Source organism: Pseudorca crassidens, chromosome 9 (assembly GCF_039906515.1).
Source record: "Pseudorca crassidens isolate mPseCra1 chromosome 9, mPseCra1.hap1, whole genome shotgun sequence".
NCBI classification, from domain to species: domain Eukaryota; kingdom Metazoa; phylum Chordata; class Mammalia; order Artiodactyla; family Delphinidae; genus Pseudorca; species Pseudorca crassidens.
Window position 1 is genome coordinate 87,675,644 of NC_090304.1, and position 14,980 is coordinate 87,690,623.

At 35.9% G+C, this 14,980-nt stretch overlaps 1 protein-coding gene across 4 annotated transcripts in view; it reads left to right on the top strand.

The window, feature by feature from the left end:
• Positions 1-14,980, top strand: part of ZC3H12C (zinc finger CCCH-type containing 12C) — a 70,239-nt gene that overhangs the window by 32,256 nt on the left and 23,003 nt on the right. For all 4 annotated transcript variants that reach the window (XM_067750962.1, XM_067750964.1, XM_067750965.1 and 1 more), the window contains one exon: positions 1,639-2,387. In XM_067750962.1, coding sequence (XP_067607063.1) covers positions 1,639-2,387 — 749 coding nt within the window. The remainder of the gene's footprint in view (positions 1-1,638; positions 2,388-14,980) is intronic.

Consider the following 14,980-nt stretch of genomic DNA (forward strand, 5'->3'; position numbering starts at 1 on the left):
TTCTTTAAAACTAATGAATGCTATATTAGTAGAACAATGATGTTAAATTTATCTGTCTTCTCAAGGGATAAAACTGAAGAAACTCCTGTAGAAGTGTGTAGGATTTCTACACTGAAGGAATTTTAAGTGTACTGTTATCAAGTTAAAGATTCCATGGTCTCTTCTCTATTATTTACCATAGTTAATACAATTTATTTCATTGTATAGAAATGCTGCACTCTCTAATAAGTTCACTCTAATGCATTCAAATGTGCAACTTCTTAGAAAATCACTTAGCATTTTCTCTTAACATTTATATAATAGCTCCTTTCTAGTGTAAATAAGATGTTGAGGAACTGTAGAATAAAATGTTTTTCCAATTTTCTTTTTTAGGTTATTTAAATAGGTGTTCTATGACAGTCTCATATTCAGCTACCACTGGCTTACCAATGTTATCCATGCGTAGAACACTGGAATTGCCTTAATAAGTAAACTACTGATGTGCATGTAGTCCTTACAATGAAGCACAAGAGAAAATAATTTTATTTTGCTAACCTATTCCTGGTAGAGAAATAACAATTATTCCCAGTAGACTTTTAGGAAAACAGTAAAACAGCCAAAGCCTTTTAAACAGTAAAAGCATTCTGTAGGGGGAAAGTAGAATAAAAGATGACTTTTTAACCAAATGCAGATAATAATTAGCTAATCACCTAATATAATACAGAAGTATTTTCTGCCATAAAATTCAAGAAATTAAGATAACATTTATTCAGTGTACTTAATTATTTGCTGCTAATTTTATTTAGCAGCAAATATAATTATAGGAATATTCCATTCCTATGCTTTCTATAAATGTGCATAGAATAAGAGCCGTTTCCCCTGGAATGAAATAGACTGTAGTCCCTGGCACTTAATAAGGGTAGCACAGTGTTGTATTCTGTTACTGTGTTCAGGATTTACAAAATAAAGATTATTAGGGCAAAACTATTCATCTCTTAAGTGGAATATAATTCACTTTGTAATTATTTCATTCTTTGTTGGCTGTTGTAGAATGTGTGCTCTTTCATCGCAGTAGTACTCTAAATCATTTTTGAAAGTCTTTAAATTGTTGTTACGCTTGATCCAAATTAATAACTTTTAAATTACAATAAGTTAATGTTTTCCTTTTCACATGGCTTTCTCTTTAAAATAATTTTTGCAAATTTTTGTGAATTATTTTAGAGAAAATGTACATAACCTGTCATAGCACATCTAAAACAGGGTTTTTTTAAATAATATTCTGTGTGTCACTATAGAAACATAGGCCTTCTAACTGTGGGAAAATCTCTTCCATCAGGATTGAGAAGCAGCATGATATAGTGGGGAAAGCATGGGTTTCGGAGTCAGACAAAACTGGGTAAAAAATCCAGTTCCCCTACTTATTTACTTTGTTGCCTTGGAGGGAATACTTAATTTTTCTAATTCCAAACTTTGTCATCTGAAAAACAGGACATGATACTATCTTGGAAGGGTGTTATAAGGGATGAGAGGATGTAGACAAAACAAAGTTGATATTCAATAGTTTGGTAATTCTCTCCCAACTTCTTTATTGAAATAGAAATGATACTGAAATATCATTCAGTAGACATGAAATTCTAAATATTTTACATTTTTCTCTAGGAATACGGGGTGCTTTGCATTCAAGAATACAGAAAAAACAGCAAAGTGGAGTCAAGTACACATAACAGCTTCATGGGCTTGAAGGATCATCTGGGGCATGACCTAGGCCACCTTTATGTGGAGAGCACTGACCCACATTTAAGTACATCTGTACCTTGGTCAATGGTAGAAAAACCAACAATGGATAAAGTTAATTCCGGGAAGGAAGAAAAAGAGGTGTCTGAAGAGAATGCGAGCTCTGGTGACTCTGAAGAAAGCACAAATTCTGATAATGAGTCAGAACAATTGAGTAGCATTTCGGTAGAGCCATGCTTATTAACCAAGACTCACAGACAACTATGTAGGTCTCCGTGTTTAGAGCCTCACATACTCAAACGCAGTGAAATTTTGCAAGACTTTAAACCTGAAGAGTCTCAGCCAACCAAGGAAGTGAGGAAACCCCCTGATGTGGTGCGAGAGTACCAAACAAAACTGGAGTTTGCACTGAAGTTAGGTTATTCTGAAGAACAGGTTCAGCTTGTGCTAAACAAACTTGGTACCGATGCTTTAATCAATGATATTTTGGGAGAACTTGTCAAACTTGGAAATAAAAGTGAGGCTGAACAAACGGTTAGTACAATTAACAGTATAATGAGGGAAACGTCTTCCCTGGAATCTCAGCGGTCTGAATCTCCGATGCAAGAGATTGTAACAGATGATGGGGAAAATCTGAGACCAATAGTTATCGATGGCAGCAATGTGGCGATGAGGTAAGTGGGGAAATCTTCACTCATTATTACCAAACAATCTTTAAAACGTATTTCTAATTTTGTGACTGTTTCTTTTCTAACAGTCATTAACGTCAAGGTTGTTCTGCATCCCAACATTAGCTTCCATATTTCTAATTGTGTCTCTCTTAGTTCTCTCTCTACTTCCAGAGCGGTCAACCACTCTTACCTCATTTGTCCCTAAATAAAAGACCTCCTTTTCCCTAGTTATGTCTTTTTTTTCCCCCTCATCTGGTAAATTACTATGGTATAAAAATTAGCATATATTCCCGGTATAGTGTTAAACATTAGTTTTAATTGAAGAACTTGAGTATGATCATATTGAATAACTTTGGAACCTAGAGAGATAAATGGCCTTTTTCTATACAAAGTCAAATAACCATAAGATAAAATCCCAGTTCTTTGAGAAAATTATTTTTATTGGTTTCAGGAACAAATCAAAGCCATAATTTCAGGAGGTTTTTTGTTCCATTTAAGAAATGTAATTCAAAAATAATTTTTTAGGAACTAGGGGGGAAAAAAAAAGCAAAGCTTCCAGAGAAATTTTTTTATGGATTTTGATGGCTAAAAACGTAAAGTGCATCTAAATTCAATTAGTATATAGTTAACTGCCCACAGTGTTCAGAATACTGTGGGGATATAAAGATATGGAAAGGCATCAGTTCTTCTTTCAGAAAGCTTAACATTTCATATATTGTTTCTCAAGGTGACCTGAGGATAGCTATCAAAGAATCATCTGGGGAACTTGTTCTAACTAGTGTACATTCTAGAGCAGTGCTGTTCAATGGAAACGTGATGTGAGGCACATATGTCATTTAAAATTTTCTGGCACCTACATTAAAAAATTAAAAGAAACAAGTGAAATTAATATGAATAATATATTTTATTTAGGTTAATATAGCCAAAATATTATTTCGATGTGTGTTCAATAAGAAAATTGTTAATGAGATATTTTTGCATTATTTCTTTCATATTAAGTCTTAAAATCAGATATCTTACACTTATAGCACATCGCTATTCAGACTAGCCATACTACAAGTGCTTAATAGCCACATGTAGCTTGTGGCTACATATTAGACAGTATAGTTCTAGAAACCTACCAAGTCCACACACAGACCTACCAAGTCTAGATCAAGGTGTAGCCCAGCCATCTCCTTTTGTAACAAATACCCCCACTAATAATGATGCCTACTAAAATTTGAGAACCACTGTTTTTTAGGTGATAGCAGCATTTCTGCATAGAGTATGAGAAGGACCAACTTGTAATCCTCAAAATAATACTGCTTCCACCTGATGGAAAGGTTATCTTTCTTTCATTTATAAGCAAATGAGATTTGCAGTATTTAAATTACTTGTCCAAAGTAAAACATAATTCAAACCCAAATATGTCTGACTTCAAAGTCTATACACTTTTCCTCATAATGAAAGGTTAAAAACAAACTGAAAATGTTCAGGCCAGATCTTCCAGGGCCTTCAATGCCAAGCTAGAGAATTTAAACTTGGCTCCAATCCAAAGGTAATTGAAGATTTTTGAGGAGGGTAATGTCAAGAGTAGAGCTGTGCCTTAAACTGATAATCTGGCCATGATATTTAAAGTGGACTACAGGAGATAGGAGATAAATTTGAATGCAAACAACCCTTTCTAAGGGAGTAAAAAGGGCCTTAAGTGTCATAGAGGTATGAAGTGTACATACAACCTTGAGAAGTCCTTCAGTAAAATAACCTCTCTGTTGTCTAATCTTTCCCAAATTTAGCCATGAAATGATTTTTTTTTCTTGCAATAATCCAGAACTAGTGAACAGTTACCTTAGAGTGATAATGAGTAAAGCCAAAACACCATGGAATCGCCAAGCAAGAGAGTAATGAAGGAAGGTAATAGGTCCTGGAGAAACACCTACAACCATAGCCATATACCAAAAGCACCAGAGAGGTTCTTAAAGGGCTCAACTCTTGAAGAATCTGATTCAGCGGGGTATAGTAGAGCCCAAATAACTATATAGTATTTTTAAAGTGCCAAGGTATTTCTGATGCATAGCCAGTGTTAAGAACAATTCAACATGGAAGGTGTGGATATCAATAGGTCGGGAGGTAGAAGAAACTGATGATCCAGGGAAAGAGTAGTGTGAAAAATACCAGTCTTGGAAAAAAGTTTAGTGCTAGTAAAACCAAGAGACATACAAATGCCATCAACTCAAGGAAGCGGAGGCTTTAAGGAGAGAGTATCCTGTGGGTAGAACTGAAAAAAAGATACAGGGACATGACAGCCAGGAAATCATTGTCTTCAAGAATGCCATATGGTGTTAAAGATAGAAACCCAGTTACAAGATGTCAAGAAATGAAGGAATAGAGCTAGACTGTTATTCTCAAAAGTTGACAGAGGAAGGGAAGAAAGAGGAGTGAGTTGAGAAAGGATTTTTAGTTTTATATAGAACAGAACTATATAAGCTGAGGGGATGGGGAAAAAGTCTCCACAACAGCAATAATATGAGAGTTTAATTTTTGAAGCAAAGTTCTCTGAAGGAGGAGACAATCAAAATACAAATAGAGAATTTGGCATTGGAGGTAAATACACTTTGGGGTAGTCAGAAGAACACCTTGGAGGGGAAAAACAGCATCAGACTTATAAAACTTAGAGCCCATAGAAGTGAATTTTTTTAATGGATATCATTTAGATAAATGATGTCATAGTTGGAGCAACTCACATGACTGAAACCTAGTTCCCAGTGGCAATTGAAAAGTACTTGGATAACTGAAAATTTGCATAAAACTCTAAACTTTACTTATCCCACATGATGAGATACAAAAATAAATGGCATAATTAAGGCATTTCAAACAATCTACTATATGTAATTAGAAAACACTTCCACCCCCACGCTATTTTGGCCCCAGTCTGTTTCTTTTGCTGTAAAGACGGGACAATGCACATCGTATGTTTTAATCTGACATGTAACCTGAGATGCTTCAGGCATTGCAGGAGAGAACGAGTTGACAGGAAATTTTATTATAGCAGCGTTATACTGTCAGTCACAATGAAATGTCGTACCATGTCCATAACTTTGAAAGTGCCAGAACTCATGGAAATGCATAGTAAACTTTTACATTCTGCCACTTACGAGATCTACGTAAAGTAATAAAAGTCAGTTAGAAATGCATATCTACTTCAGATTCAAAATCTTAATTTAACAAAATGCAGAGAGATTTTACCCACTTCCTGTTGCATAAAATATAGCAAACATGCTTTTACTTTTTTTTTTTTTTTTTTTTTTTTTTTGCGGTACGCGGGCCTCTCACTGTTGTGGCCTCTCCCGTTGCAGAACATAGGCTCCGGAGGCGCAGGCTCAGCGGCCATGGCTCACGGGCCTAGCTGCTCCGCGGCATGTGAGATCCTCCCGTACCGGGGCACGAACCCGTATCCCCTACATCGGCAGGCGGACTCTCAACCACTGCGCCACCAGGGAAGCCCCATGCTTTTACTTTTAAGTTAACGTCGTACTCATGTTACTTTAGCAAACCTATTATATAATAAATTTATATACATCATAATAAATTATAATAGGTAAATGCGAGGATGAGTTAAGAATAGAGTACTATTTTATTTCCTTTCTGATTTCTCAGGCAGATATATTCCACATATAAGAAGAATATATTTTAGTTTCATTTAAATGCTAGCAGTGGAACTGATATAAATGATTCTTTAGACGTAAATTAAAAGTAGGAAAGAAAGGCATTTTAGTAAAATTACCAAAATGGACTTTAAAAAACAATTAATTCTCTACACACTACCTTTGTGATTCTGAGTAACTTGTTTAAACTCTCCAATCTCAGTTTTCAGGATTGTAAAAAGAGGAACTCACCTTGCAGGCTTGTTATTAGAATTAAAGATAATTAATACCAAGTGCCTGGCATGTAGTAGGTGCTCAGTAAATTACAGTTATTATTACATTAAAGAGCTAGATTCTGTATTTTAATCCAGAACATAATAACTAATGTAATGAAAACTTAGTTCTTCAGATTTTTTAAAATAAATTTATTTTTATTTTTGGCTGCGTTGGGTCTTCATTGCTGATAGTTGTGGTGAGCGGGGGCTGCTCTTCGTTGCAGTACACGGGCTTCTCATTGCGGTGAGCAGGGGCTGCTCTTCATTGCAGTGCACGGGCTTCTCATTACTGTGGCTTTCCTTGTTGCAGGGCATGGACTCTAGGTGTGCGGGCTTCCGTAGTTGTGGCTCACGGGCTCTAGAGCACAGGCTCAGTAGCTGTGGCACATGGGCTTAGTTGCTCCGCGGCACATGGGATCTTTCCAGACCAGGGATCGAACCTGTGTCCCCTGAATTGGCAGGCAGATTCTTAACCACTGCGCCACCAAGAAGTCCCAGCTTTTCAGTTTTTTTATTCAACATTTAACAAACAGCAGTTTAGCAGTCCATCCTATGATCTATAGGTATATTTTAATTCTTTATGTTTATATCATCGATTGTTTTCAATGATTTCTATGGTTTCATAAAGAAGACTTGGGCTCTTAGATCTGGGTGATGCCAAAATTGCCCAGGGACAAGCCATGTAACCGTAATATACAGCATAGATCCCAAAACTGCAGGAATCCTGTGTTGCTTTGCAGGAAGCATGCTTCTACTTTCAGCTTATTAATATCTCTTAAAAATGTGCCACATTGATAGAAGTTCTGGGTAAGTTCGTTGAATAAGCAATTCATTCAAAATTGACAAATACCTAGACTGTAGTCTAGCATAATTTGTGATAGCATTTCAATGTGAGGTATAAGAGTAAAGAGGACATAAGTATTCAAAAATAGAAAACAGCAAACTAATAAGTTTAGATAAAGCCCTAAACTTTTGCACAAAACTACTTGGTTTTTGAAATATGAAACAGAATAAATTTATATTTAGTGGAACTGGACTAACTAACAAGTACTGACAAGAAGCTGCAGTTAACTTTAATTCTTAAAAAAGCAAAAACAAAAAAAAACTCTCAGTAATTTAGCAAATTGGTCATTCAACAAATAGGCTTCTTTCCATACTAGGGCAGATACTTCATAATATAATTATACTGTGAAATGTATACTCCAGATATAGAAACAGAAACAAAGCATAAGTAATACTTATCATATTTCTGAAATGAAATTCTCATGATATTGTGATTTTTATTTCCTCCAAGTAGCTTTACAATTCTTCAAAATCTGATTCTATTAAACCTGAGGTAGTTTAGCAATGGAGTATAGAATTATTCTCTATCCACATGTATCCAATAGTTTAAATTCATTTTTCCTTAAGAAATTCCAGTGTTTTAATTTACCCATGGTTTTAGGTTCAGATGACTTGTTCTGCCATTAACAAAGTACCATCTTGTGAGCCATCAGGGATGGGAGTGTAAGTTGGATGTTGTTGCTCTTGGTTTCCTAAACGTCCTTGATTTCTTCAGTATGCTTCCATAACATAGTCACCTGACTTCATAAAATTATATCTCCATATTTCTACTTCAGCTTCTACCAAATATGTGAAATAAGAGTGGTGAACAAGAGAAAACCCAGAGCCTCATCACTACCTCTACACTATGTGTAGCACAAATTCTCCAGTTTCATGGGATGGAAGCTAGGCACACCAGCCTTCTCTTTTTGATATGAACAAACTATTGAGATCCTCCTCACCCTGACTCCCCTGTCATTGCAAGTCCTCTCTCGGTCAGTGAATCCAGGCTTTTGGTTTTAGATAAAATCTCCTAACTGGTGGGTAGGCTTTATTGCTGCATGTTTGAGCAGAGTATTAGGATAGATATTTTGTTTGCTAAAAATCTCAGGTGGACCACTTTTGACCAATAGGATCCATGCTTGTATTGCCTCTGTGTTAATGATGGGGGACCACGAAAAGAATTTAAGCAAGGGAAGAGTGGCATATCATATTTACCTTTAAGAAAGTTCACTCTGTAGAGAAATTTAGAGAAGGATTTGAGCACTAAGACTGCAGACAAGGAGACCTACTTATATTTGAAAATATATGCAAAAGTTAAATTGTGGACAACTCCTGGAAAAAGAAGAATATTGCCTTTGTATACCAGTCTAATGGCAGAGAGTACATAAATAAAACAACCATCTGCTCGACCCCTACCCCTCAAAAAGACTCATGTTGGAAACCAGCTGGTGTTGTATAAATCTGAATCTTAACTGGGGTGTAGAAAAGCACTCCAGGTAAATCACTGAAGTCATTTTCTTAAAGTTTGAACAGAAATCATATATAGTCAGATTATAGAGTCAAAATATGAACAGAAAAATGCCCAAGTTGTAACAACTTTTCTTTATATCAAGAATTGTGGGCTAAGCCTATATATTTATAAAATATTAGCAGAATTTAGCAGTCTGTATAAATAGGATTTATTTATCTAGATTAATCTTTTTGAAGGTACAAAGGCTTTTATGTATCTAATCTGGTTTGTGAAGTTGTATGGACTTGAGAACTGTTTTCAGTGTGAATTAGAATATTGAAGACCATCTTGCCTGGGCTCCAAAACTTGCCTTCAATTGTTTGATGGGTTTGCTGTTCTGTTGCCTGTTTACCATTTTAGTACAGCCCTGTCTCACAGTTAATAAAATCCTCCAGGACACCTAGTCCAAGTTTTTGGTTTAGATTACAGGTGTGAGACTACAGCTTGCCAGGGTTCATTCAAATTTGGTTTTGGCTCTCAACAAAAATGTATCAAAATTATGTGCAGTAGATCTGCATGGTCCAGTACGGTGACCACTGGCCACATGTGGCTGTTGAGATTTTCAAATGTGTCTAATCCAAATTAAGATATTCTGTAAATGTAAAATACATACAAGATTTTGAAAACTTAGTACAAAAATATATGAAATAAAACAACTTTTATGCTGAATATGTATAAAAATGATCAGTTTTGATACATTAAGTTAAATGAAATATATTACTAAAATTAATTTCACCTACTTTTTAATTTTTAAGATGTGCTATTCTAGGTCATTTTAAATTATATTTGTGGTTCACATTATACTTCTATTGGGTAACCTCTCAGTGAAATGTTTTTTAAGTTCCAACTTAGTGGGGGCTTAACATCAATTAAAAGACAGCCTGATTTCCCTCTAGATGAGTGTCAGTGTCATAGGTACTACTTACAGGTTAGTTGGCAGTGTCCCATTTCTCATTGTTTTAAAGAAAATCCTTAGGTAATATGAAAGGAATCAGAGAATCAGAACTAGTTTTTTCTGTTGTTTGAATATATCAGTGTGGAGTCTGACAAAGACAGATGTTAGTTCTGTTCCACTGCATCTCTTTATAACCCTAAGTATATACTTCTACCTGTCATCATTAATGAATTTTCGTAGACCAATGGTCAATAAACTTTCCTGTTATCTCAAATATGCTTATTTAAACCCTAACCTAGGAAATAGCAACATTAATAATCCTATTACATAATGAATAAAGTTAATTATAAATCACCTAACTAGTGATTGTAAGAAATGGGAAAAGTCACCCAATTATAATAGGAAAAAAGTGATTCGAGTTTTACGTTTCCTACCTGTCTTAATATTGAAGACATTATTACATCTACTTAACAGGTATGTTCTGTTCAGCATCTTTAGACTAATGACCCACTTGGATCTAGATTAGCTAGATGTGCTTCCTATTATTGATTTTGGCTTCAAATTATGGACCTTATAAGGTGAGGACATCTTTCTACTTTCCTTTTTCCTTATCCTTTCCCATTCTCAAAATTCTCTTGGCCACACTGCTCTTGTGTCTGTACCAACTGGAGGGTAATAATGAACTTTCATGTTAAGACTTCGACTGTAATTTTGGTGTTGAAATTTTCATTGTCCTAAATCAGTAATTTTCAGACTTTTATTTTCCTTTGAAGCAGTACAATCCTGCAAATCTTAAAAGGAAGCCCAGTATTTAAAACAAACAAAAACATAGTATCGTTTGAATTGGAGGGTATAAGTGAGGGCTGTGTTTCCCAGTTAAAAATTCCCTTCATTGTTCCCTAGAAGGGCCTCTGGGATTTCTGTTTGGAACACAACTTGATAGACCTGATTAAATTATCTGTAAGAAGGGAGTTTATCTGTAACAAGGGATTTAGTTTTCTGGGTATATTGCATCCTGACCACTAGGTTTAGTTTCAAAGTGATCTTGGTGTAGTGGGAAAGAGATCAGAGATTAAAAGTTCAGTAGCTATAAGAGTAACAAAATAGACATAAATCACTCATTATGAGCCTTCAATATAAAAGAAAAAGTTCTAGATGCCCATGAGTCAGCACATGGAATTATAGATTCTTAAATACGATATGAAATTTAATTAGACTACAATAATAGGAAGGAAAATATTCTCTTATTTCCATATTGAAGATGATATCCAGCTGTACTCCTGTTTCCTTGCTTAAGGGAAATGGGATAGATGTAGGAGAGTTTCTTCTTAACAATCATTAAACGTTGCTAATGCATTAGTATTTGAAAGAGTTCTTTAAAATTAAAATCTATTTTCATGTATACGACATGGGTTATGTACAGTCAGGCCTAAAAATTGAAAAACTAAGTCATCAAGTATTTGAAGAGCACCTAGGTGTATTAATAATTTAGTGTTCGATAAATATTATTATTATTATATTAATATAATATAATTATATAAGCTAACTATATCTAAGCTTAAAGGACTTTGGTACTAAAGATTCAAATACGGTTTTCTAGTTTAAAATTATACATTTGGGCTTCCCTGGTGGCGCAGTGGTTGAGAGTCCGCCTGCCGTTGCAGGAGACGCGGTTTCATGCCTGAGTCCGGGAGGATCCCAACTTGCCGCGGAGCGGCTGGGCCCGTGAGCCATGGCCGCTGAGCCTGCTCGTCCGGAGCCTGTGCTTCGCAACGGGAGAGGCTACAACAGTGAGAGGCCCGCGTACCGCAAAAAAAAAATTTAAGAAAGTATACATTTTACTCATACTGTTCACTCTAGGCACTTCACTGACAAACTTGTATCCTTATCATTATATGCAGTTTGATATAATGACCCATTAAAGTCACAGAAGTTTTATAATCATACTTGAATCTTCCAGTGAAGGGTGTAGCAAACTTGTAGGTCAAGTTTTTGATTTAAATAAAAGATGATATATCAAAGGTTATAAAAAAGCAATGGATTGTTTTTTTGAGTCCCCTGATACCTTGATCTCTTTCTGTTTTTTTAAAAAAAAACTAAAACTGTTTAGTGATCTCCACATATCAAACACATTGATCTAAAAAATCACAGTTTACCATCAGTAGTGAGATTAAAGCTATTAAAGATTTACTGGTTTCATTTTCATTCCAAAGCAAGCTCTTTTCCATTTTCTAAAAATTAGGACCAAAGGGACATGAGAAAGTGAAGGCACTAATATTTATTGAAGTCTTCTATGTGCCAGGCACTCTGCTCAGTGGATGTTACCTTGTTCAGTTCTCACAACCCTGTAATGTAGGTGGGATTATCTCCATTTTAAATATGAGAAGATTGAGGTTGAAAATAAGTAACTTGCCAAGGTCACACAGAAATGTACTAAAGAAAATACTTAAACTCATGTCTAATTCCAGACACTGTTATTTTCACTGTGCTGGCCTACTCATGAAAAGCCATCTCTGTTTAGTAGTAATGCTAGTAGTAGTATAATAGTACTAATACTGTCATAATAATTAGTAGTGCTAATTTACTATTAGTAGTACTAAACATGCCATTCTAGGTATGATTGTTACAATTAGATTTTAGATGAGCTATGGAAAAACTTTTTAAGAATGGCTTTCCTTTGATCATATAAGGGATAGACTTATTACATAAATATAAGAAAATAAAAATCATTTATGATTTCCAAGGTTCTTTGCAAGCATTATAAGTAATATGTTAATTCAAAGCAAATACTCAAAGTTGAGCAAAATCAAATTTGAGGAAATAAAGATAATTGACAAAAGACTCATTTCTCTTTTTTTTTTTTCAATGCCATGAAAAGAATTAAAAAGAAGTAGTCCCCTTTAATAGATGCCTTCATTCCCTTGTTAGATTTCTCCATGTTTTTCAATTTGCTCCTGTCTACCACAGGAATATAACAGTTATAATTCTAAAATAACCCTTTCTATCCTGTGGTTAACCTAGTTAATGATATGTGTGTATATAACTTAACAAAGTATATAATACATGAAATTATGTTTCCTAGACACAGCAAATGGAATGGTTCGCCCATTATCCCTCTCTTCTAGGTCCTGTATTGAGGCAAGCTACATTAAAGTGTGTGGTTCCCTGAATTTTTCTCTGCATTACAAAATACACCTTTGTAAATCCGTTAACCATCACAGGTGACTAATTTAATGGCACATAATAAGCAAGTGTACTTCAGTTCTCTCGTGGGAAGTATATATGATGTTTTTATAAGATTTAGCAAATATCATATGAGTTTGAGTGCTTATGGAATTGCCCTTCTGTTGAAGACAGAAAAGTAGAACTGAGGGGTTTTCAAATTTGTTGCAGTAGTATATATGAAGAGATTAAAGATAATCCCATTAGATACAAGACAAAGTGAATTTACAGAATAATAAAGTTATGATAGTGAAAATCTTATGAAGAATATGTTTGTCAAGAAAATTTGTGTTCATTTTAGCTCCCTTAGTTTCCAATTTCTAGTTCACTAGAAGGTGCATATGTCTGAAACTCCGAGTAGGAGTCCCTGCATAAAAGAAATGGGGCTTCAGTTACCCCAGTCCAGACCTTAGTAGCCCTTTTCACAGCTTGCAAATTAATTTCATCTTATTGTCTGGAATAAGCTCTGCAATGAATTACAGAAATCTGTTTGGGAAGTTGCAATGACTAATAAATCAGCAATTAGTTTTGCACGTGGCATATTAGTTGTGGGATATTAGAAAACCTCTCATTCAAAATTTGCCCCTTAGCATGGCAGACCTCTAGCACATATTTACTCTCAGTATAGATAAGCACATATTCACTAACTCAGGTGGCTTGTCTCCCAGGAGCTTCAAAAATCCTCTACCTGGAGTCCAGAATATGGTAGCCTTTAGTTTATACAGGAGATCTCTTCCCAACAGATGAACAGCATTAAGGGACAAGAGAGGCATGTTCCTCCAAGAGAGGACCTATTTGCTCAGGAATCTCAGAGGAGAAAGAACAGGTAGAAGGTTGTCCAGAGATACCCACAACTTATATGTTTTTCTGGATGTAGGTGAAACAAGAGAGGTCAGTAGAAATTGCAGAATACATGCATGGTTCCAGTATCTACAAGAAAGGACAAGAAAATATTAAGGCAGGAAAAGGAAACATATAAGGCTTTTCCATTCCCAGCTCTGAAGCTCCTCTATTAAGTCAGTTTTGCTCATTAGTTTGCACCATTTGCTAATTGTTTCCTGTCTGATTTCAAGTGGAGAGGGGGTGTCTCCTGATGGAGATGGTAAAGTTTTATAGGTAGCGTCCCTTGTATCTTCCTCAGTCTCTAGCTATCTTCTTACAATAGTAACGTACTGACTTTTCATTGGCAACATCCTATCTTCTTACAATAGTAAGGCACTGACTTTTCATCGGCAAGTCCTATCTTATTTGTTGGTAGCCCCAGAAAAGTATATGCTCCCTGTGTGAATAAGTAGGTAGGTAACACTGCAATCTTGAGTTTCTTTTTGGCTTCACCTTTCTCCATTTTTTCCCCCAAACTGGATTACTGTTGCCAATACCTGAGAAACTGTCTATTTTTTGACATACAGATACCTTTTCTTTTACTTGTGCTTGCAACAAGGCTACCACAGAAGTGGAGAGGATTAAGAGTCTATTCTGATCCACCCCTGTATCCATCCCCATTCATTTAGAAAATGCCTTGGTGAACCACTGATGGAAATCACTGGGGGACTCATGCAGGAGCAGCACTGCAGCTTCTCTCAGGCCATCTTTTGCAGAAAGACTGCAAAGTCTGCCATCAGCAGTACCTCGCAATGGGTGTCCTAGGTTTGAGGAGCAGCCAGAGTTGTTGCGGAAGGTGCCTGAAGCCATGACACTCCATTTGCCCCATCACATCTGTTCCCTTAGTCAAGCAGACTCACCTAAGGCAACATTCCAAGTTACAGTCAGTGTCCATCCTCACACACAGGGTTGCAAACTGAAAACATGCTGTAGAAAACCTTGGCACATTTTTGCAGATCTTTCCAGGGCACTGGAAAATAACTCTTAAGATGGATATCAGCTAGGGGGAAGGGATGTGGTACCCTTACCACATCTGATCCACCCAGCAGTACTGGATAACTTCTGAAGGGTATTTGAATCCCTGTAGCTCCAAAGGGAGGAGGCTGATTTTTCTCTACACTGAGATGAAAACTAAGTTGGTTTGTATGGCACTATAGTTTCAGGCTCATTTTGCAATTTAAAAGCCTGACTCCTTTTGTTTCCCCTTCCCTCCAAGTTATCAGGGAAACCATTTGCCAACCTGATGCCTTAATTCTAAGACAGTTTCTTATACAGATTTTCAGACTCCTTGCTCCTTCCTCTTAATCATTTCTGCTTCCCTAGCTATGTTTTGCATGTTGAGTGTAGGGGGAGTCTTGGAGGTG